This window comes from Mauremys mutica, chromosome 16 (genome assembly GCF_020497125.1).
Source record: "Mauremys mutica isolate MM-2020 ecotype Southern chromosome 16, ASM2049712v1, whole genome shotgun sequence".
NCBI classification, from domain to species: Eukaryota; Metazoa; Chordata; order Testudines; family Geoemydidae; genus Mauremys; species Mauremys mutica.
This window is the reverse complement of record NC_059087.1, coordinates 22,798,602-22,822,718: the sequence shown is the minus strand read 5'-3', so window position 1 is coordinate 22,822,718 and position 24,117 is coordinate 22,798,602. Positions and strand designations below refer to the sequence as shown.

The 24,117-nt window shown below is 49.4% G+C and overlaps 1 protein-coding gene across 15 annotated transcripts in view; it reads right to left on the bottom strand.

Moving 5' to 3' along the window:
* Window positions 1-24,117, bottom strand: part of MSI1 (musashi RNA binding protein 1) — a 107,002-nt gene that overhangs the window by 18,878 nt on the left and 64,007 nt on the right. For 4 of the 15 annotated variants that reach the window (XM_044989636.1, XM_044989631.1, XM_044989637.1 and 1 more), the window contains 7 exons: window positions 21,495-21,545; window positions 19,412-19,546; window positions 17,948-17,988; window positions 17,480-17,561; window positions 17,275-17,359; window positions 12,091-12,132; window positions 10,030-10,122 (listed from right to left, as the gene is read on the bottom strand). In XM_044989636.1, the coding sequence (XP_044845571.1) occupies window positions 10,030-10,122; window positions 12,091-12,132; window positions 17,275-17,359; window positions 17,480-17,561; window positions 17,948-17,988; window positions 19,412-19,546; window positions 21,495-21,499 (483 nt within the window). In that variant the 5' untranslated portion in view covers window positions 21,500-21,545. Of the gene's footprint in view, window positions 1-10,029; window positions 10,123-12,090; window positions 12,133-17,274; window positions 17,360-17,479; window positions 17,562-17,947; window positions 17,989-18,476; window positions 18,642-19,411; window positions 19,547-21,494; window positions 22,284-24,117 lie in introns of those variants that run through there. The other 11 variants (XM_044989640.1, XM_044989641.1, XM_044989642.1 and 8 more) reach the window with 7 other exon arrangements.

Below are 24,117 nucleotides of genomic sequence, written 5' to 3'. Positions count from 1 at the left end.
AGATCAGTGCCAGGAATGGAAGCCAGAGGATGCTGAGCTCGCAGCTCCTGGAAAGCAGAAGGCCAGGCTCCCCTTCAGCCCTCAGCACATTCCCAGCGGCACAGGCCATTCCGAGCCCCGCACCGGGCGCACATTCAACTCGCAAACTGCTAATGTGTGTCCTTAATAGGCTTCTGTGTCCATGGAAACCCAGGGCAGGGGAGGCGGGATTAGCGGGGCCGGCTGGCCCCAGCAGCCAAGTTCATGTGGCCAAGCGCTAAGTGTGAGTGGCAGTCCTTGGCGGGCGGCTATTGTTGTGGCTGGCTGTTGGGTGCCTCTCTGGGCAGAGCCCCCGCTGGGATCCCTGCCACTCCCCGGCCCATTCTCCTGAGCCTTTCTTCTCCAGGCCGCGCTAGCTTTGCCAACGCCGAGTTAGGCCTGAACAAAAGAGGCTGCTGGGGACAGCTTCTCTTGGGGCCTGATTACCATGGTAACCCTGGCCCCTCCAATCCCAGCTGCTGGATCAGATTAGTGTGAGCTCTAATGCTCTTCTGCAAAGCGCTCAGCACAGACACAAAGACACCCTGCTGCGGCCAGTCTCACCAGGAGCCGGCCTCACAGGCCTGTGTGAGAGAGGGCAGCCTGCACCCCCCGCCTCAGACACACACAAAACGGCCTTTCAAGGCCACCTCGCTCCCCCTGTGCACACAGCGCTGGAGCAACGCTACACCTCATACCACGGCATACCCAGCACAGCAGCTCAGGTCTATGCCCATACCCCACGCCCAGCCTCCAAACATCCCCTCTCTGTCCCCAGATTCCACCCACCCATATTTCAACATAAGCTTGCCCAAAGAGGTAAGGAGCAATGAGCCACCACCCACTCTTCTCATCAAAGGGGAGGGATGCACAAATCTCCCATTTCACAAAACTAAGTGGAGGAGGAAGAAGGGGAGCACCCAACCTCCCCAGAGCTCCCTCCAAGGGGGTCATCTAGAGGACAGAGCCACCCTCTGATTTCTTCCAATTTCACAGATACAGCGTTGGGCTGAACAGGAGCAGAGTTACCCCAGATTTCCTTCGCTCATGCACACAACCAGCAAAACTAAAACTAACAAGCACAGCCCAGAGAGGGCTTTGCTGCCTTAGTCTCTGTAAAACAAAATCCTGTTGAAATTCAACCACACACCCAACAAAAGGGCATTGCAGTGCACACATGAGGTTGGGAATGTATTCTGCTCACACACACCCTTCACAAAAACTACCCATTATAAAAATGTTATAGTTAAGAATTTCGAGTCTGGCGGCAAATTCTCAGTTAAGGCTCCCACACCAACTTGAATCCTGTCCCTGCCCCCACTCCATACACAAGCCAGAGACCACACCCCCACCATCCTATTGCCATATCAGCTCTGCCCGCCCTCTCGTGCATATGCATTAGGATAAGTTATTTTATTCTGTAATCCTGCCCAGGGACCACAAGGCTGGGTGAGGAGATTCTGGCCCATCTCAGGAGGGGGTCTCAACTCTCTGCTGAGGAGATGTGAGAAAGAGTTGGAGGGGGGGGGTGTTTCAGTGTACGCGTGGGGGAGTAGAAAGGATCTCCACGCTGCATGCCGAGGATAGGTAGGGATGTGGAGAGAGGTCTGGGGACAGGCTGGTGCTGGGGGATGGCTCCGAATACGCTGGCCATGAAGAAAGGGACAGAGTTAAAAGTGGTTTGCAATGGGTGTGTGGGGTTCTTTGGTCCATGCACTGAGAGCTTGTACTGAGAAAAGGGGTTGCCCAATGGGATCAGGAATGCAGGGTGTGATCTCCAGCCCACGTCGGGAAGGTGGGCAGAGATACTGGGAAAGGATTAAAATTAACTTCAGAATTGTCTGATTTTTTAAAATCGCATTTACAGTTCCAACAATACGGTTGCAATGGGGTGTGGACATTCCATACAACTGTAACTGGGCATTAACAAAAGTTTTGCTGGGTGAATTGTCTTGTGGCTCCCTCTTAAATAAATATTTGTTTTAATTGTTGAAACACAGCAGATGAGCGTTTAGCTTAGTGGTCAAGGCTGGAGTGATCAACATCTGACATTAGAAGTTCAAGGCTTAAGTTTCTTCTATAGCTATTAGATAATGTCTTTCTCCTTGTTCAACTACTAGGCTCAGCCGTGACGGGGGGGAAGGAAAAGGTTAAAATATCAACTCCAAATGAACTGCCTCCACAGAGCTCGGCCACAGGACTCACAGGGCAATGGGACTTTTTGAGCACTGTTTGGTAGTTGGGGGACATGCGTACGTCCCCTAAGTCCCACGTTCTATAGACAGAGGGTATAATGACCCCCCCCTCATTAGCAGCCCCCCAGCTCCTTCAGAAACCTTCTCTGGAGTTGTGCACCAAATCCATGGGGAGGAGGGAGGAATAATGTGGCTTTGTGGAGGAAATACATTCAGGGACAGAGTCGTCCTTAGGCATACACAGCTGCATAGGGCAGCCACAATCTGGGGCACCACCGGCACCACAGGTGCGACTTCTCATCTTGCTGGGAGGTGCTAGACCCGCTTCCTCCGCTTCAGGTCCCGCCCCAACTCCAACCCTTCTCCCAAGCCCCCACCCCTACTTCACCCCCACCCCACCTCTTCCCCATCTCCTCCCCTTCCCTCCTGGAGCTTGAACGCCACAAATCAGCTGTTTGCAGCGCTCCGGGAGCGCTGGGAGGGAGGGGGAGGAGTTGGTAAGCGTGGGGCCACCGGCGCGCAGGAGAAGGGGGGCAGAGGGGAGGAGCTTGGCGCTGGTGGGTCCTCTGCACCCACTAAGTTTTCCAGCCCCCGAGTCCACGCCTATGATCAGGACAGCAGGTAAGAGCAGGTCGGCTCCCACACATCCAGCACGTGCTGCAGTCTCCTTACTAGGCAGAAGGCGGGGGCCATATTCACAGAGCCAAATGCACCAGCGTAGGGGCACCAGCTGTGCTGGCATAGGGGCACCTGTTTAATAATCTTAAGGATGGCCCTGTTCAGAGACAGTGTTACCTGGTGTAAGGAGCCCCCTCTTCTAGTCCTTCATGGCATTGCTACTGCTGAGCCCTACTCTAGGGAGCTCTGCTAGCAGTGTCCTCCCTGAGGAAATGGGCTAAGGAGCTCTGGTAGCTGATCAGGAATTGAAGCTCTTCCCTCCCAGAGTCAGCCTTTGATCTTGCTGCAGTGCTGAGAGCAGCCCTACAGATTTCACAGATAGGCACATGGCATTGAAGCTGCCCCCCTCGGTGAGTAGGCCCTGAGATGTTCAGGGAGAAGGATGTTAACCAGTTCACCAGACTGAACATACAGTATTATCCACGCAGATAGCCTTTCAGCAGATATGCCTTAGCCTCCAGGTTTTTCCTCAAAAGGCCACAAACAGTTTAACCTTTTCAATGGCCTAGTCCCATCAGCTAACAGCTCACTAATACAGTCATGGGGCTTTGGGGAGGGATGAGCAGAGACGGATTCAGATGAAAATCCAGTAAAGTTTTGGAGTGAGCGTCTGCAGGTGGACATCTTGGTGAAAGTTGCAAATATTCAAATAAGAACTTTGAAGGCAGAAGTGGAGGCTTCCCCATGGCTGCAAAGAATGAGACCTTCAGAAAGAGACTGAACCAGGGCTTTGGAGCGGAGCATGGAGCTGTAGTGCGGCGCAGCTCTGGAGCAGTGGAGCTGCAGGTTTTTGCCTGGAGCTGGAGCGGAGCCGGACAGCTCCAAAGCTCTGGACGGAACAGGATGTAGTAAATCATGATGAACTGGAAACTAACAGCCATGCTACCAGGTGAAATGACATGAAGTCCTGGTGTACTAACCAAACTACTGGGAAACACAGCTTGATTTAGGGGAGGAGTAAATGGTTACTTGATCCATGCACAGGGACAGAAACTCCAAAAAGTAGATGTGCTGAGCCCATGCCAGTGCTAAGACGACCATGCTGGCTCTGTCCTGCTGAAACCTTCTCACTGCTCTGGGGATGACAGTAAAGTGAGGACAGGAGCCCCTTTCCCCCAGTGAATATAAAAGGGGCCTGATAGGCATGCCTGTGCCTGCTTGCTCTTGAGCAGATCCTTGGACACCTGGCAAATATCAGATGAACCACCAGCATGAGTGGTCATTCAGACTCTTGATCTGCGCTTCTCTGACTCAGGTCATTGGCTGCAGCATCTTTGGCTCCGTGCCTGCCAGATGCAGAGTAAAGGGAATCCCTTTGTTCCAGATGTAGAACTGCCACAAGACAAGTTGCCTGCTGACACAATGGAGGTGATCAAATTCCCCCCATCTGTTCGGGATGTAAATTGCAACCATGTTGTGAATAAAAATTTGCATCAGTTGCCCTTTGATCTGTGGAAGAAAGGATTTGAAAGCCTCTGCTGTAGCAAGTTTACGTAGAGCTTTGATCCCTGAAGTGGACTGTGGACAATTAAGGATCCTAATTATGCTCTCCCAACCGTGAGCAGGGGAGAAGGACATTATTTTTAAGACATTCTCCAGCAGTGTCCACAAGAATTTTTGATTAGGAGAGTGGGGAAACACTCATTTCCCAGCTGTGAAATACTAGTCTGTACATGATTTAACTACCCTTGCAAGGGTCACATCCCTGGCCTTCTAATGGATGTGCGTGTAACGCAAAGGTGCGGGCGGCTATCTGGCCCAACACCTAAAGATAAAATCTCACAGGGCCTTCTAGCCTGGACCTAGCTAGGTTCACTGCCTGGATGAGATCTCAAAACCTGGCCTGTGATGGGCAACCTAGAACCCTTGAAGAATTTAAGGTGGCCACTATGAAGGTGAGAACTCAGGCTGGACAAAGGTAGATTTTTCCTTGTTTACCCTCAGACTGGGAGATATATAGAGGGAGCACAGGATATGGGTCACATCACTGAAAGACTGAGCTCTCATAAGCAAGTCATCTAGCTAGGGATACCCCTGCAGGCCCAGGCAACATAGACAAGTCACAGCCACCTCCATGGATTTGGTGAACACTCTGGGGGCTGTAACCGGCCTGAAGGGTTGAGTACCTTGTACTGATTGGTAATTGTCTACCACAAACCTCTGAGGTACTTCCTGTGCTTTTTCCTTTTCAAAATGTGAACGTAATCATTGTGAAGGTCAAGGGCCTCAAACCAGCCTGGAGGGTTAGGAGTCAGGATTAATCTCTCCAGGGAAAACCTTGCAGAATTGGATTTTCTTTATGTAGTTGCTCAGTTGTTCCAATGTCTAGAATTGGGTGCAGTCCACCATTCCTTCTTGAGACAAGGAAGCAACACGTCTACGATTCTAGTTTAACTGGGCCAAGAGCTCTTCACGAAGTTCCTCATGAGAAGGCTCCCTGAAAAGGGAAGGGGGCTTGAGCTCTCTCATTGTCAAGAATGGGAAGAAGTAGCCCCATGCAGTGAGCTCTAGGACCCAGCAGTCCAAAGAAATTACTCAGATGCCTTTAAAAATAAAAAAGGGAGTTGTTCCCAAGGGGTGAGGTAAAAGAGGAAGAAGTTGAGGATTTGGGTCCTCCAAAATTGCTTTGAGGTCCTCTGGGGCATATTCTCACTTGCTGAACTAGATGCAGCACCAGCTCTGGCTGAGGTGGAAGGTATTTTCCTCCTCTGATGGTTTTTTTTTTAAATTTCACTTTAAAAAAAGGCTGTCTAGTCCTATTGCTGGTAGCCTGATTCCAGGAAGGACTGTTGAAATTGTCCCTTGTGAAATCTAAACTATTTCCTGCAAATAAAAGCTGATTCAAGTCCAGACACCTCTCCATGGATTTTGTGACCTTAATCCTTTCCAGAGCCTCTGTCCCAGAGGGGATAAGGTTGGTTTCTTTAAAAGGCAGGTCCATGACCTTGGCTTGGTGGAGATGAGAGTTTTGGAGCCAAGAGTGTTTCTTAAGGGACTCAAGCATGTTCAAAGTCCTAGTATAGTGCAGTCTGAGACATCAATGGAAGCTTTGGGAGTATGCTTAGACACCTGGCCTTCCTCAAACAAACAATTCCACACATCCCTGTATCTTCTCCTCATAAAGGGAGCTGATCAATGGTTTTCATTCACAGCATTTTAAAAATAAAAAAACAAAAATGGCCTTTCTTTGAAAGGAAAAGCCTTTTTATATTGATTTTTTTAATTTTCCAGTTTCTTGTAAAACAAACAAACAAGACACCAAACACTTGAAGTTTTGGCAGGTTGTTTTTACCCTCTCCCTCCGATTTTCCCCTTAATTATTGAGCAATGGCTCGTATTTTCCCTACATGCACTTCTTTTGCCAAAGGTCAGAGAAGTTTAAAAAAAATCATTCATATACTTGTTCTCAGTGGCAACACATTTTTTTTCCAAAGATTTGAAATTTAAAAAAAAAATTGTGATCAAAATGGAAAGTGGTTCCATTTCAAACCCAGCAACACAAATTTCAAATTTGCTCATTAAATTGTTTTTCTATTTTTCTGCTCATGTATGTGCTGAGCTCAAGATCCTGCCTTTGATTAGGCAGAAAAATTATGTCTGGCAATAGCTACCTTGGCAGCCTTGACAGCTGGAGAGTTCATACATTTTAACACCAGGGAAACCACTGTGATAATCTAGCCTGACTTCCTGCATAACACAGGCCACAGGATTTCACCTAGTAATTCCTGCATCATGCCCATGCCTTCTGGCTGAGTTAGAGCATATCTTTTAGACAGACACCCAATCTTGATTTGAAGATTTAAAGTGATGGAGAATCTTCCACATTCCTAGGCTTGTTGTGTCAGGCTTGCCTAGCAGTTAACCTTCCACCTTAACACATTAAGTTGTTTGAGCCCCTTGTCCCCAGAAGTAGATGACAACTTCCCGGCTTTAAATATTTCACTTGCAGCTGAGATCACAATTGAGCTCGGGGTAGGATTCTGGAAGAACAATCCAAATCTTTCCCTGGGAACTGGCAGAAAGATCTAGGAGTCTGACAAATCAAGGTGCAAAGGCCAGATGCTGCCTGCCAAATCCTGGGAGGCTCTGGTGTCATACAGAGGAGGGGAAATAGTAGTCATGGCAGTCTCATTAGGGCACCTTAGAAGATAGTCCTCACCAGTTCCTGCCTCTCAGAGTACCAATGTCCTGTGCTACTGGATGTGGGGTCAGACAGAGGTCAGGTAGTCCAAAGCAGACTGCCTTCTTTGGAGGAGACTTCCTGGCAGAGGAGATCGAGGTCTCCTCAATTTCTTACACTAAAGATATCGCAGATGCGGGAGGACCACAGGGCCAGACACAACAAGGGGTAGAGTACCTCTAAGGAAGAGATCTTGGGTAACTCTTCAACGAGGCTCTCCAAGATGACAAGATTCCAAAGATGATGATGTATTAAAATAAGGCTCCCCATGAGGAAGAACCATAGCTGACTGGTACGGAACACTCTTTTCATAGACCTGGATATCATACCATCCTGAACTCAGATCTCATGGGAGCTGAGAGCCCCCAAGACTGAAGGGTGGCACAAGCTTGCCTCGGAACCACAACACCAAGGAGTCATCCACACATGGCCAAAGGAAGACAATTTTGGTGAGAGCCTCTCTGGAAATGATCCCACTGGGAGAAGAAGCTGGGGCTTGGCACGGAGAATGGGGACACCCTTCGCACCAGAGCTCTGAGGGTGTGCATTTCTGTTGGAGTGGCCAGGTGAATCAGAAGGATGCTCCGAAGCAGAGGATCAATCCAGTCGACCCAGATCTAAGAGGCCCTTCCTTGTGGGAAACTCCTATGATCCGAGCAGGCCAATTACATCAGAGTTAACCTAGCTCTAACTGCAGGATGTTTTCTGGAGCACTCCTCCTTTTTGCCATGAGGATTACTGAACTGCATGAAGCTCTCCTTCCAGCCCTGTCCAAGGAACCTGGAGCCTTAGCTCGGGGAACCAATCTGAGCAGTTCCTTGTGGGGCATCTTTTAATTGTGGACATTCCCTTTCTCCGTGCGTGTTCTCTCTCTTGGCTTGCACACTAAGGGAGGTTTCAAAGGCACATTACACAGCCCTAGACACTCCTCCACAGAAGGTCTCCTAGAATACTGCGCCTCCAAAGCTTATGGCAGCAAGAAATTCTGCTGTTTTCTTTTTGGGCCCTTTTAGAAGGGGCCCTTACAAGCCATCACAGCATTTTCCCCAGGCACGAAAGGCACTTTTCCTGCGTTTATGGAGTAGGAAACATAGGACAAGAGGAGCATTATTTAAAGCCAGTCTTTTTGGTAGCGTTCTCTCTCTTGGGCAAACCCTGACAAAACAGTCACGACATTAGAAAGGAGAAGTGTGCATTCCTAAAATTAATTATAAAAGTACATTAAAGCTATGTACAAATGCTGTGTGTCTTACATGACTGAAGGGAGAGGTTGGTTCTGTGACACTGTTTGGAAGGCAGAGGGACAGTTACCAGATGCAGGGTATTTGTGCTCTATGGAACTTAAGGCTAAGAGAGGAGTGTGCCTCTGACTTTCAACTACTGATCAAAAAGGTTCTGTGACCATTGAGCAGACTCATGACTCCTGCAGTGGTGCTCTGGACACATCACCACGGAACAGGACATATAGATACAAAACATTTACTTTCTGTATTAGAATACAGAAAAAATGTAAAGAAGTGACTAACGTGGATACTGATTCCCAGAGCACTGAACACTTCCCCTTTCTCCCAAGACTGACTGGAAGCATTAAGCTGCTGCAAGTTACTGTGATGTATGTTTTGTTCATCCCAGGATGCATGTATCATTCATTCTACAAGACAAAGCAAAGGTACTGGACAGCACCACTCCAAGTAGAAGAATCTAACTTTATAGGTGATAAAGAATTCTTGAAAGCTACACTGATGACACAGCCGATTGGTGATGATACTCTCTTCCAACTCATTTTCTTCTCTCCAAACATTAAGGCACTCACACACCATAAAACCATCTTGTGCCCTCCTCTGGGCTGCTGCTGGCGCCCTCTTTCAAAAGAGGCACAGATACTAAAGTCTCATCTGTCATGGTCATTCAACATTTCATGGCATTTTCTGCCAAAGTTAGGGTGCTAATCCCTGTGTCCTGGCAAGATTCCAACATAGATAATTACATTCTGCCTCCCTAAAATCCCCAAGAAGTTCTAACTGGCTATGGTATCCTTCACTTCCTGTCCTAAACAACTGTGCAACAGTTCTGTGCACTGATAATTAAACAGTTACTGTGCTCCACCCCAGAAGCGGTAGAGCAAAACAATCCCTATCTGTAATAACTTGCATTATTTCTTAAGTGTATAAAGTGCTTTAAGGACCCTTCAGGGTGACAGTAGTAACATTACACAGCACCTATTACACCACAGAATGCTCACTCTTCCCAGTGCATAACAGGCTAAGATGGAAGATCTTTATCACTTCAAATTCTACCACACTTGTTTTCCAGCATGTGACAGGCACGTGTGCTCATTGAGGACTAACTGAATTGGAGTTAGAGGAGCCCATCTGGTTTTGAATGATCAGCTGACATAAAACAGCTATAGTAAAATGCAGAACCACCTGGAGCTTTGGGGAGCTTGCTTGCCAGACTTTCTTCCAGCTTCCTAAAACTGTCACTTCTGGCCCAAGACTCAGCAAAAGAAGTTTCAGTCCAAAGGATTTCGTTTTAACAGAAAGTTACAAAGGGGTCAACCATAAGGCTGAGAATCAGAAATGGCCAAAGCTACACAGTTTGGTTCTGGATCAGATGATCTTCTTAGTTCAGATCTAGGGTTCGAATGGACGCCAGCTTTCAAACACCTTAACTATGAGTCTATGGGACTCCAAAGCCTCAGAGGCATCTCCGGAGAGATTCAGGGGAGGGGGAAGAGCACGCAGCCTCCCATCTCTCAGGTTCCATCTACTCCATGAGCAAGCAAGGGTCTTCTGTTCAAAATCATTACAGGGCAGGCACATCTGGCCACAACCCTTTGCATGAAAATTCCAGCCACCCAAACCTTTTGCTGACCTATGGTTTACCTGATCACCAGGAAGCACCCCTTCCTGCCCAGCAGAGAGACAGCCCTGATCCAACTTCACCCATCAAACTTACCTTCCCAAACTGCTCAAAATACTGTTTCACATCCTCCATGGTAGTGTTCACAGAGAGACCCCCCACAAATATCTTCTTCGTCCGCGTTACCATCTGGGAAAGGGGAGGACAGGGATTCATGGGAGAAACAGAGTTAGCAGAGAACAAGATCTGTCTCCAAAACCTCCTCTTTTGTAAGCTGAAGAACATGCTGTGCACTGTATTCCACTGGAAGATTGCCCGCAGCAATGGAGCAGAGAGTCCCCTAAGGTAACACTGTATCTAACGGAGGACATTTCAGGCCCCAGATATTTCATATTGTGAAACTCCATCACTTAAGTGCAATCTCAGATCTGCCCAAACATGCACCATATTGCTGTAGGGAGACCAGATGTCCTAATTTTATAGGGACAGTCCCGATTTTGGGGTCTTTTTCTTATACAGGTGCCTATTACCCCCCACCCCCGTCGCGATTTTTCACATTTGCTGTCTGGTCACCACACATTGCTGTCTCCTACCCCTTTCCTCCCTAACCCCCAGCATGCACAAGCTCACCAACTGCCCGTGAGACTTGCCAGGCCACTGCCACTAATCTCTCATCTACCCCCTGGGGACGGGTACAGCATGTTAAAGTCTTTCCCCACTAATCGTTCAGTCACCCACTTTCACAAACCTCCTTGCAGACACACAGAGTGCTGCCATCTCCTTCCCCACCCTCCCGTCACTCACACAGGGCACTGCTGTCACCCTGCCAATCCCTGCAGTGAAATGGGAAAGCAGAGCATGGCTGTGATACAAGGTGGAGATCTCCATGGCCCACAGGTCTGCAAATTGTGCAGTGTCCAGTCCTACAGGGAACAAGCGCCGCTCCACTCCCATTCCCAAGCCATCAGGTTTAAGGAGCCAGAGGAAACTCCCCGTTAAGCCTTCTTGTGCATTTGGGAGGAGGCAAAGGAAGAAACCCTGCCCTTTCTCTCCCCCCAGCCACGGGAGATTGAGGAGGAATAACCGAGGGGGGCAATGGCTGCTAGGATGAGGCACACTGGTGTCCTTTGAACTGACGCTCCAGCTGCATTCTCCCCTCAGCCTCTTGGCCACACCCCTGCTCTAGCAGGAACACATGGTCCTAATAACCCCAAGGAGCACAGGGCTAATCCGCAGCAATTCCATGGCTTGGAGAGCAGCCTGTTCTAACACTAAAGCACCTTCTGTCACCAAACTGCTTAATGGAATTAACCCAATTCCTACCATGTGCTTTCTGGCTTGTTACTCAGGATACCTGCTCACTAATTGTTCTCAGCTCCTGATCCCCAGTGCTTTCCTCCCCACATCAGTCTCTTCTTCCACTCTGCAATTCTCTCCTCTCCTCCTCTTCCTCAGCAGCCCTTTCTCCCGCTGCAGTACTTGGGGTGAGACTGTAGGCTCTCGTCCCCCCGCCCAGTTACGTGAGACCCCCAAATCTGTATTGCACTTTGAAGGCAAGTTGCCAATTTGCTCTTCACTCTGTAGTTAAAAGTTTCCCATTAAGCATCTGATAGAACCCCCCAGCTGCTCGCTTCCACCAAGCGCCCACCTTCCTGGTGCATGTCAAGCCCAACGTCCTTCTGTCTCTGGCCTTACAATGCTGGTGTGCACCTTGCCAGTCCACAAAATGAAGTTCTTTCTCCCACACCTCTGCCCAGGTCATCCTACAGATTCCGGATACAGGCTACCAAAGAGCAGAAGGTGCTATGTGCTTGAGCAGAGTTCTGCATTTCATCAGCTCCACTCACTAAGCATGATCTAAACACAATGGAGTGGAGATTGGGCTGTTCCAACCCCACACTGGCAATCACAAGAGCATCACAAAGCTCCATAGTGAGCTAGATCAGGCACAACGGAATGCTAGTCTAGAGGTGGAGCACCAAAGGTCATCATTAAAGTAGGAACTAAGCCTGAGTATCAATCATCAGAGCCTTAAGGACCAGTGCTGGCAGGTGCACCAAGATGCCCTTCCAGCATCCTCTGGACAAAAGCACAAAGAGGATTTAAGTTCATTGAGTTGCACCTTTTCAATTTGTAAAAGTTGCACATGCTACCTACCTTGGGCTGTGCTCGGCGGGGGAATGCTACTTTTGGGTCGATCTGAAAGAGACATGGGAGAGAGAGAGAGCAGGTGAACACACTTTAATTGCCTACATTTTGTTTTTTCATGTAAGCTCTCTACAAACTTTGCCCAACTGATAGCTTGCCAGATCCAAGAAAGACACCTAATGAGCATAAAGTAGACGGCAGACAACTTTATCTTCTAATAGAACTGTGATCCCTGGAGACTACAGTTCCCAGCATGCAATGTTCCATCTGAATGTGAGCAGCAGCAGTTCAGCACAAGATGGAACACCACAGGCTGGGATTAGCAGCCTCTGTTAGCCAGTCCTCTGCATTCACACTCTACCTTGGCCACCCTGCACCAGCAATTTCACATTAAAGTGCTCTATATTCTCCCCTTCGCTCTGGCTAAGTGTACAGAGCTCACGTGGTTAATAGTGGAGCAGGAAACGGCCAGCACATAAAAAGCTAAGAACTTCATCCCCAAAAGGATGGATTCACATGAGAAGGGATGATGTGAACTAAACAGAAGAGTCCCAAGGACAGAAAGTTGCAATACAGACTGATACAGACTCCTGTCATCAAATCACACAGTATACTACTGCCCCGTCTGCAGGATTTATGCTTTACAATAAAAACAATCCGTTACAATCATCCTACTGTGCTAGATGCACCTATCTGTTTGGTTTATTAATAAACCTGCTGTCCACTGGAGTGCCTGTATCTCGGCACCAATATCCAAGTGGTGCACATTCTGCTGAGGTCAGCAATGGATGAACACACGGCTGCACTATTAACACTACCACAACTTAAACTAGGAAAATACTAATGCACTGAAAACCAAACACACACACACACACACACACACCAACTCGTGATGTCACCTTTACATCAGAAATGATCCAAATCTACAAATCAGCTCAGAGAGCCCTGTGCTAAAGGAGGGTCTGTTCGGCCCACAGGGGGAAAGGCTGTAGCTGGGAGAGGAGCTGAGAAGTTTGTCCCATTAGTCCAGCAGCTCAAACAGCCCACAAGGAAACTGCATCTCTCCAGCTCCTCTCACTGCTATTGTTCTACTTTCCAGCCTGGCTTTTCTCCCTTCGTTCATCCTTTCATTTATCATACAGAACCCAAAGCTCAGTACCTCTTCAGATCACTCCCCTCTGCCTTCCCACCTCCATCCTGATCCACAACCTAGAACATAAATAAACTCAGCGTGTAAGTAAATGGAGGCAAAAGTGAAGAACATAAATAAACCTCCCCTTACGACCGCCAAACACAGAGAGCAACATACCCTCTTGGTGCCTCAGAGGGACATCTGAGCACCTTTCCCTTCTCCTCCCCCTTCCTCCCACGCCAATCCTCTGGCTTCCTGGCTAGTGCAGAAATCCACAGTGAATTCTGAGGACAGAGGACGGCAGGAGACCAAGAGGCTGATGGCAGATAATAAGCAAAAACAATAATCTACTGTCTTTTAGTTCTCAGCCAGTGTCATTCAGCTCCTGCCAAGAAGATGCTTTCATACACAGCAAAGTTAAGCCCAGGCCTCATTTTTTCATTACCCTGAGCGTGATAAACTGGGTAGAGATAACATATCCACCTGGCTAGAGGGGGTAGGCAGTAATTTCGCAAATTCTTCTGCACAACTAGCTATTGTTGCTGGTAAACCGAGGCCTGACCAACCAACTGCAGACGCGTAATGGAAGGTGCACAAAGAAGAGAATGTTCAATACAAGACTCAAGGTACTAAAAGGGGGCTATTCCTCAAGTGCAGGAATTTTCATAATTAAAGGAGAAGTGGTGGTAATCTCTTCCTGTATCCCTGGTACTAAAGCCAATAATCTGGTAGAGTTTTACTTCAGTGTCAGTTATGGATGTGATAAAGATTTGTACACAAGGAATTCAGAGTTCCTCAGATAATGTCCTAAAAAATTTAACCAGTATCAGATAGTGGTTAGGGGTGTTATTTAAGTACTTGTCATTTCATTTCAATTTACTAACCTTTAGGGACAAATTGTGCCCATGGTTATATCCATGGAATCCCACTGACCTCACAAGTGTAAACGAGGGCACAACTGGGCCCTTCATTACCACTTTTCAGGCCACGTAACACTGTTTAATTCCCATGGAAGCTCATATAACTACATTTAACTTGCTGACATCATTATCCATGTTATCTATATCCATTAGCTGGGATCCGAAGTGATTCAAAAAAGCACAATTGTCATATCTCTAGTGCCAGCTTAGTTACATTTGTTAATAGTGAATCTGAAAATGCCTACAGCACCCCTTTCACACACACAAATAAAAACAGCAAAAGCAAAAGCAAGAAAACCTCAAACACATCACTGTTTCTAGGGCACATAAAGAAACTGAAGGCAGCAGCCGGCTGCAGCTTCACGCAAATCTTTTACCTTGAGACGGCAAAGCCAACTCTCATATCAAGCATTTCCATAAATAACCCCTGTAGGCTGCTAGCTAGCTTACAAACAAAGAGAAGTCTGAAAGGCACAAGGTTTCCTCCAGAGAATCAGGCCAACAACATTAATTACAATAGGAAGAATCAGAAAACAATGAAGCAACAAGTTGGGCAGACGTTATCTACCAAGTGCTGTTTACCAGGAGACACCAAGCACAGAGAATGGGGTGTAGTTTCAGGACACTGGGCTTTTCCCACAAAGTTTTATAAAAGCCTAAGTTAGGATTCAGATGAGTTGGTGACATTTAGTCCATGACTAACAGCAGAAACTTTCAACTAAAGAGGGGTTAAAAACAAAAACAAAAAACCCCACACATCTAAGGCTCCACACAGGGCTACAAAATCAGCACGTTTTAGGGGAATTGAGAGCCACTGAACTGCACATATAGATCAGGCTTAGATCCTAATCCAGCAATTACCAGGCAACATACCCCAAAACATTCAGCCCAGATTTAAACTTTAAAAATAATAATAATAATAAAAAAAATCAAAGTTCCTGACAAAGAAAGGACTCTAGAGAAACTGCCACCATTCTTCTTGCTTCCTCAACATACAATCAGCAAGCCAGATCCATCAGAGAATTTCAATGGCTGGCCAGCCCCACATGTTCTTTACACCACAAGTCCCTTCTCTTCTCCTCCAGCACCTTACCCATTCCCCATCCCCTCCCCTTCCTGGGCCCAGCCAGAGGATTGCAGAATTGCTTTAAGACCAGAAGCAGCATTGGGTTAAACAGGTAAGAATGGAGACCATCGATTGCATCTCACTTCTGTCCCAGAAATACTCTAGGGACTGCTGCTACCATCAACATCCATACTCGCCTTTTCAGGAGTGAGCTAGGCTAGTCCCACAGATTCACCATCAGACCCCATGTTTGCATGGACTATAAAATAAAACAAGCCTGCTCCCACCCCAAAACATTTCATCATTATCCTCCCCCCAAAGCAAAACTAACTTTGCACCACTCTCATGAGAGGACGAGGTTTTTAAGACTCCTGGCAATCTGCACGCTGCAAAGGCGGCTGGAATAGGTTTAACCAGGAGCTCCCATGGGGAGGAAGGTCCTGTATACATCAAAGGGAACGATCCATGCAGTTAAACAGGAACAGACATAAATCTCACCGCAGCTCATGCTGTAAGCCTCAAGAAAGGGGTCTCTCTCCCGCTCTCTCTATTCAACTCAGATAAAGAATTTGATGCCTGAACTGCCTTACTAGACTTCAAGTTACACATGTGGACTTTTCATTAGTTTATGGCTGGAACTGGAACTTCTTTTTTTCCCCTCCATGTGCCCCCACCACTTGTATCCCCACCCCTGGGGCAGTATTAAGAGGAATTTGACAGCACAAAAGTCACTAAAACTACTCAGACAAAAGATCTCCAACACCCACTCCCCAAACACAGATCCTACATATCTCTCTGATGCCAAGGGCTTGCAATGCAGGAACTGACAGTCTATGCTAAGAGACTCAATGACTCTGCACACACACACACACACACACACACACAAAACCCTACTATCTACAAGTTCACAAAGTGGCTAAACCAGCCTGTAATTGCAAGAACTGATGCACCATCCTGGGGGATGGAGGCACCACTGATATCTCAAAAAGCAGAAGATGGCCCACAAAGGCCACTTCTGAGCACACTAGGAGACAATAAACTTCAGGAATAAGTGGTCATTGCAAATTTGTATCCTGGGGAAGCCATAGGAGAGCATGAGGCAACAACTCCTCAACACAAAGAGATATGGGTCTATAACAGGGGTTCTCAAACTGGGGGTCATGACCCCTCAGGGAGTTGCAAGGTTATTACATGGTGGGTTGCAAGCTGTCAGCCTCCACCCCAAAACCCTGCTTTACCTCCAGCATTTATAATAGTATTAAATATAAAAATTTAAAAAAAAAAAAAGCATTTTTGACTTATAAAGGGGGGCGCACTCAGAGACTTGCTGTGTGAAAGGGGTCACCAGTACAGAAGTTTGAGAACCACTGCTCCATAGCATCACCAGAGAGAACAGGCCTAGCTGTTTGTAAGCAGGGCTTTAGAGCTGTGCTCCGACTCCGCTCCAGCTCCAGGCAAAAACCTGTAGCTCCACTGCTCTGCGCTCCGGGCTCCACTCCAAAGCCCTGTTTGTAAGGGTCAACCGCCCATCATGGAGGGATTACACCTATGGCAAAATAGGTGACTGGTGCACGCAAGAGACAAGAAAAGCCTACCAAAGGCTGTGGGTGCTGTATTTCCATAAGGGACTAAGAGAGGGCACCACATGAGAGTGTGAGGCTCTTTATGTCCTCTCCACTTAGGAGGCAGCTGCCCCCATAGACACAGTTAGTTTCACATGGCCACACTTTTTCTTGCGCAGTCCTGAATCTATTCAGTCTTTTCAACTCACAAAGTGCCACAATCAGTTTCTCAAAAGGGATCTTGCAATCAGTAGGCAGAATGGAAAATCATAACCTGGGATTCATAATCAATACTCCAACATTCACAAACCAATCCATACCTGGTCATCCATAGCTCAGAAGAGCAGCCAGTTAACAAACCATCACCAGGATGCAGAAGGGTGGGATAATTCTTTATCAGTAATCAATACTTTACACCCCTCATCGGGAATCAACCACCACAATCAATCAGTGCTCTCAGCACTGAGGCTCAGTTGACAAATGAACCCCCTTAGATGGGAGAAGAAACCTCACCGTCTTGGAGTCCAGTTCATGTCTGGATTGGGCCAGAACCTTGTCCACACCGGCCTGGTCCATGAATGTGACAAACCCGAAGCCCCTGAACCCCGAATCCCAGGCGGGAGATGGGGGGGAAGAAGGAAAAAAAGAGAGAAAGTTGGTTAAAGTCGGGCCCAGCTCTGGCGAGGCGCAAAGGAGAAGCAGGGGCCGGTCTTCTCACCTGGATCTCTTTGTCAGCGGGTCCCGCATCACCAGACACTCCTTCACCTCCCCGAACTGGCTGAAGTATTCCCGCAAGCCCTCTGCAACCAGAACACAAGGCCATGGGCCCCTGCCCAGCGCCGGCCCCCCGGGGCTCCCTCCCCACCGCGCCGCCCGGCCCACGGAGAAAGCGCCCCAGGCCCGGAGCCGACCCCTGGTGGCGAACAGCGACGCGCCCCCCACCCCCCCGCCCACACACACACGAGTTCGGGGGCGGCCGCGGCTGTCCGCCCCCCCCCCCGCCGGGAAGAGGCGTCGAGGGAGCCCTACAGAGCGCGCCCCCCGCCCGGGGATTAACAGCCCCGGGCCGGGCGGAGCGGAGCCCCGAGCCCGCTCCCCGGGGAGTTGGGAAAGTTTGGGTGGCAGGTGCCCGGGCCGGAGTTCGGCCGGGGCCCGCGGGGAGCGGCCCCTGCCCGGCGGGCCTCACCTTGCGTGGTTTGCCAGCTCAGTCCCCCGATGAACATTTTGCTGCGGGAGACACAAAAAGAGCCGTGAGCGGAGTGGAGCGGGGCGGGCCGGGGGCAGCCGGGGCCCCGGGCCGGGCCAGCGGGCGGCGGGAGGGGAGCGGCGCGGGGGCAGCAGGCGGGGCGGGCTGCCCGGCTCCAGCGGGGGACCGGACCCGGCGCGCCGCGGATGCGGGACGAGCTGCCCAGGCTCGGGAGCGGACACGGGGGGAGCCTGCGCGGGCCCCGGGGGGGGGCGCTGCGGGGTGCCCGGTCCCGGGGTCAGCGCGTGGCCTTATGCCCGGCCCGGGGGAGGGGGCTCGGGTCCGGACTCCGGCGGCGGCGGCGGCCGGGTGAGCTCGCAGGGATCGGCCATGTTGGCAGCCGCCGCCGCCGAGCCTGCCCGGGCCACGAGCTGGCGGGGAGCGGGGGGCCGGCTGCAGCCGGGGGCGCTGGGAGCGGCGCGCTGCCGGCCCCGGCTCCCGCCCCCCGCCGCGCCGCGCCGAGCGGTACCAGGGGTCGTGCGGGGAGTCCGGGGAGGCGAGGCCGGGCTGGCTGGTGTCTGTCTCCATTCGGACCGCTTCTCCCTGCGAGGCGCCGCGCCGCACTCCCGGGGCAGATGAGCGCTGGGAAAGGGGCCGGACGGACAGGCCATGCTGCCCCCTCCCCCGACCCCTCTCAGCCGGGCGGGGAGGGAGGGAGGAGGGCCCGGCGGGCACAACCTGCCCGGCTCCTCCCACCCCCGGCGGGCGGGCAGCCGGCGTGCGCATAAAACCCGGCCGGCTGCTGCCTGCCGGGCCGCCTGCACCGGGGGGACGGCAGCGAGCGGGGCTCGCCGAGCGCCGCGCCCGGGCCGGGCAAGTACCGCGGAGTGGACCCGTCTGCGGCTGGTCCCGCCCGGGAGAGGCGCAGGGACGGGACCCCGCGTGCGCTCCCCACCTGGGCCCTTCTCTAGCCGGCCTGTAGCGGCGCACGGAGGCGTCTCACCTGGCTCGCCATGGCGCGGCTGCCGGGGCTCAGGCAGCGTGGTGCGCGCGGCTAGAAACAAAGGGGGCCCGGAGCTGGCCCCGGGGAAGCGGCTGCTGAACCGCTTCTGGCTTTGGCGAGCTACCGTGCGGGTCTCCGCGGCTCTGGGGGACCCGGCAGCGCGTCCGAGAGCGGAGCCGTTGCTGCCAAGGAAGCCGCGTAGCAGGATCCAAAGTGCTGCCTGCAGTTGGGGCTGTTCAAACGTGGGGGCTTAAAACGGGGCTGGAGCGGCCTAACTTTAGGCACTCACGTTTGAAAACATGGCACCGAGCGTCACAAAAGGAAACCGGGGGCTTGGCTGTGAAAGCCCCGAGAGGCTTCTGTGCGGAGCCCTGCGGCGGGAGCCTGGCTGGATCAGAGCCGTGTGTGGGTTTAGCTTTGTTAGTCCGCCTCAAACTTGGCTTTGCGCTTCTTTCACTTACCCTGAACGGAGGCCAAATGCCCCAGCGAGCCTGAGTGTGGCAGGAATGTGAGCCATGCTCCTCTCCAGGGCTGCCTTGCACACCTGGGACATCACCTCCAGCCTGATCCACCAGGGCACACGGGAGCAGCTTGGCCTGAGAGGGTTAAATCAAATTGAGGACAATAAGAGGGGTCCCAGACTTGCAGCAGAGCCCTCTGTAAGCTCAAAAGCTGGTGTGTCTGGCCTACAGAAGCTGATCCAATCAAATATATTCCCTCACCTACCTTGTCTCTTTAATATCATGGGACCAACACTGCATACAGTAACACATGACACAAACAAAGCCTGAAGCAGGACCTGCATGTTGTGGCATGTACCTTATTTAAACATGACTGCTGACCCCCCTACACACACACACACCCCTTCCTTGCTGCTGATGCTTCTGTGGTACTCTTATATAGCCACAGTATTGCACAAGTGTTCACGACACCAGGGGTTCTCAATGTTTTTTCTTTCGGAGCCCCCCCCCCCATGCAATTAAAAACTCCATAGCCCACCTCTTCCACAACAACTGGTTTTTCTGCATATAAAAGCCAGGGCAAGTGTTAAGGGGGAGCAAGCAGGGTAATTGTCCAGGGCCCCACATGGGGAGAGGGGTTTGCAAAGCTAATTTGTTTAGGCTTTGGCTTCAGGCTCAGGGGCCTGGGCTTCAGCACCATATGGTGGGGGTTTGGCTTTCTACTCTGGGCCCCAGCAACTGTAATACTGGCCTGGCTTGGTGGACCCTCTGAAACCTGCTTGTGGTTTCCCCAGGGGGTACTGGACCCCTGGTTGAGAACCTCCGCAATAAATGATATTTACTCCTCACAATCCATGGGCAGCATTATCCCCATTTTACAGATAAGAGAATGAGGCACAGATGTGAAGTGACTTTACCAAGGCCGCACAGTCAGTCTCAGGCAGAGCTGGAGCATGAACCCAGGAAGTCCTCACAGAGGCCTTTGCACAGTCCCTTGACCACAGCGTCACCTTAGTATGATTGATTAGAGATCTATCCCCCTTTCAATCACCAGAATGGAGACAGACTAGTGTAACTTTTCCCCCCTCAACATATTTTCTCTATCCAGATTCATGTACTTGTGCCCATCACTGTAGTACTTGTCTCCTGGTACTTTATTCAACTGTTATCACTAACCAAACAGACTGTGAGTCAGCACCTCCCTTTAAAATAGAGACAGCACCTTTACCAGCTCCTGTCATTACCAAGGGACTGTGATTACCGCAGAATAATATTTTTACTGAGGTACTGTGGGCCAGGACTACAACAGCAGGGGTATGTATTACAATGGATCATCAGCTCAACTTCCATTGATAGCAGTGAGCATTGTATAAAAACTGAGGGTAGAATACAACCATATTTTCCTTTTGCAGCTGCCTTTCTCAGAGGCACTGGAGCCTTGGCCCAAACCACAGTGCAATTTTACATTGGCATGGATTAATTAACTGATCAGACTATAGGCTACCAACCTGACACTTATGCCATCTTCCAAATCTTCCTCACTACCAAACTAGTCTGTCCTGCATGTGTCCATATACAGATACTTTGGGAAGTTGAGTGAGTTCACCCTCTAGTTCAACCCTAAACCATACCAATAGGGAGGGAGAAGGGATAGCTCAGTGGTTTGAGCACTGGCCAGCTAAACTCAGGGTTGTGGGTTCAATCCTTGAGCAAGCCAGTTAGGGGTTTGGGGCAAAAATCTGTCTGGGGATTGGCCCTGCTTTGAGCAGGGGGTTGGACTAGATACTGCCTGAGGTCCCTTCCAACCCTGATATTCTATATGCAGGTTAAACATTTATTATACTCATTCCTCTCTCCAATTTATCCAGCATCTTCTGATTCCCCATCATGCCACACTGCTTGGTTAGGAATGGTAACATAGATATCAAGAAACTCCCATTCATTCTTGACCTTTTATCAGGTTTATTTCCCAGACTCCCATTCCCTGCAGTAATTTTAATACTGTAGCTCAGCTCCAACCAGAATAGCCAAGCACTTTTTTTTCCCACACTGTAAGATTACTGGGGCAGGTGCTATTTCTTACCTCATGTTTGTACAGCACCTTGCACAACATGGCTCAGATCCTGAGTGAGGCCTGTGGGTACAACCACAATACAAATACAACAGTGTAACTGCTAATAGTGCTGCTAGGCCTGGTACAGGTTGCTGCAGAGTGACCAGGCCTATCAATGCCCATCCTCTCAAATCTGGAGACATGTCCTCAACATTTGCAGAATTGGGGCAAAAATCTCAGCAGAAGTTGCTAGCAGTTTCTTTGGCTACACATTGGCCCTTATAATTATGTATAGTAATGTTAAAAAGCAAAAGACTTTGTAACCATTTCTTGGGAAATCAGTTACATTGTATGAGCTCGAGCTGGTAAGTATCCTAAACTCCCTTGGGTGTCAATGGGAGATGAGCTGCTTCTATACAATAACACAATGATTCCATACTGTGTTCCACACACACCAATAGCAAAATCTACTGGTTTGTCATCAATGTATGTCTGCAATTTACCATTTTTTCCATCCATTATAATCTTTTTATTTAAGAGATGGCTAGATAAAGGATGCTCCACTGGAAGACCCAGAGAGGATTAAATATTATATTGTGTTATTGTTGTGTTACTCATGTTTTACTCCCTTTTCCCCCATCAAAATAATGTTGGAGAAGGGAAAGAGGGCATTTGATTAATGTGGGTTAATGTCTGTGGGCCTCAGAGAAGAAGGGTGTTTAGGACAACATAATGGCCATAATGGGTTTGACCAATGGTCCATCTAGCCCAGTATCCTGTCTTCTGACAGTGGCCAACACCAGGTGCTTCAGAGGAAATGACCAGAACAGGCAGTCATCAAGTGATCCATTCCCTTTGATCCACTCCCAACTTCTGGCAAGGGCTAGGGACACCCAGAGTATGGGGGTTGCAGTCCTACCCATCTTGGCTAATAGCCATTCATAGACCTTTCCCTTTAGCGGGGAGGGCTAGCTCCGTGGTTTGCTAAACCCAGGGTTGTGATTTCAATCCTTGAGGGGGCCACTTAGGGGATCTGGGGCAAAATCAGTACTTGGTCCTGCTAGTGAAGGCAGGGGGCTGGACTCAATGACCTTTCAGGGTCCCTTCTGGCTCTATGAGATAGGTATCTCTCCATATATTATTTCCTCTATGAACTTTAAAGCAGAGGCGGATAGATACTCAAGTTATTCACAAAGGGCAGCAGGACCCAAAAATTGAAGGATGAGGGAGGAATAGAGCAGCAGAGACTCTTTTTCCTCCTCCATCATTGCAGGAGGCAAAGAGAGACAGTGTTTTGGAGATCCATCTCTTCACAGGAGGTGGGAGACTTCAGCAGAGGGGTAAAGGGAAGAGCCTTGCTTTAAATTTAATTTGGCCAGTTAATAAAAAAGCTTGAATGAGAATCCAAATAACGTCTGTAATATTTGTTTTAAGATAGTGAACATGTAAACCTGGAAAATATTAACTGAGGCTTTTTAGCCAGCCTGGAGGTAATGCCAGTCTGCTGACAGTGGCTTCCAGTTATGCTCACGCCTGCTTTGGAAATAATGCTTGCTCTCCGGAGAGAATGATGGTAAACACTCCCTGCTGGCCAGTATATGAGGCATACTGGTGTCTGGCTCAAAGGAAACTGCCTGGCCATTCTCCTACATGGTGGAAACTGACTTGAGGCAAGCGGTTTAGGTATGTAAAGGCAAGATTAATTAACTAGAATGAAGGGCTGAAAAGGAGCCCTAGGCTCTCAAACACTACAGTTATGGGGATCATATAAGCACCTAGATAAATAGAATTTGGACCTGGTTCATGTTTGGGCATCAGTAACAGTCAAACAGAACAGCTGAAAAAGCTTAAAACTTTACTCTGTTGCAACACAACCCATTAAATAGGGTTAGATTATTATAAAATAGGTTGTATGCTGCAGAGCATTTGAGGAAAGAGGAAGAGAATGCACAAAAGGAAGAGGGATTTGGATGGAAGACTGAAAGAATGGGAGAGGGGAAATGCAATGATGAATAAGAAAGAATGGGACAAAGAAGGGATATGAAAGCTTAAAGGGGCCATGACAAGTAAGTAAAGTGCAGATGAAAGAATCATGGCAACAGGAAAAGGGGTACAAAGGGGGAGAATACACCAAATGATGCCAGAAAGCAAGAGTGAACAGGGCTGGGCCCTGGCACCACAAGGAAACGAAGGTCTGATGTGGGAGGGAAAGCAAGAGCTTTATGATTTGGGTACCAAAAAGGGGAGTTTGTACTGAGCAGGGTAGTAGGAAGTAGTGAGTTCAAGGTAAGAGAACAAAGAGGAAGGGAATTTTGAAAGACATAAAGGAAGTTTTGTGTAAGGGGAGTGCAGTGCGCCAGCTGCTGTCCTGGAGGTGAAATGGAAGATGGACAGAGAATAGTTCAGAAAAACCTTTCCATCATTCACCCAACTCACAGACTCATGTAATTATTATCTGGCGTCCAGCCTATATGACGAAAAACTATTCAAGTGTAGCTCAGACTGATATATTATGTAAATTGAGGAAACAGTAAATATAAAGCCTAGGCCAGTGGTCCCCAACCTTTTCGTCTGGCAGGTGCCAGACGAAGGATCATGGCGGCGGTCGAGCATCTGCCAAAATGCTGCCGAATTTTGGTGGCATTTCGGCGGA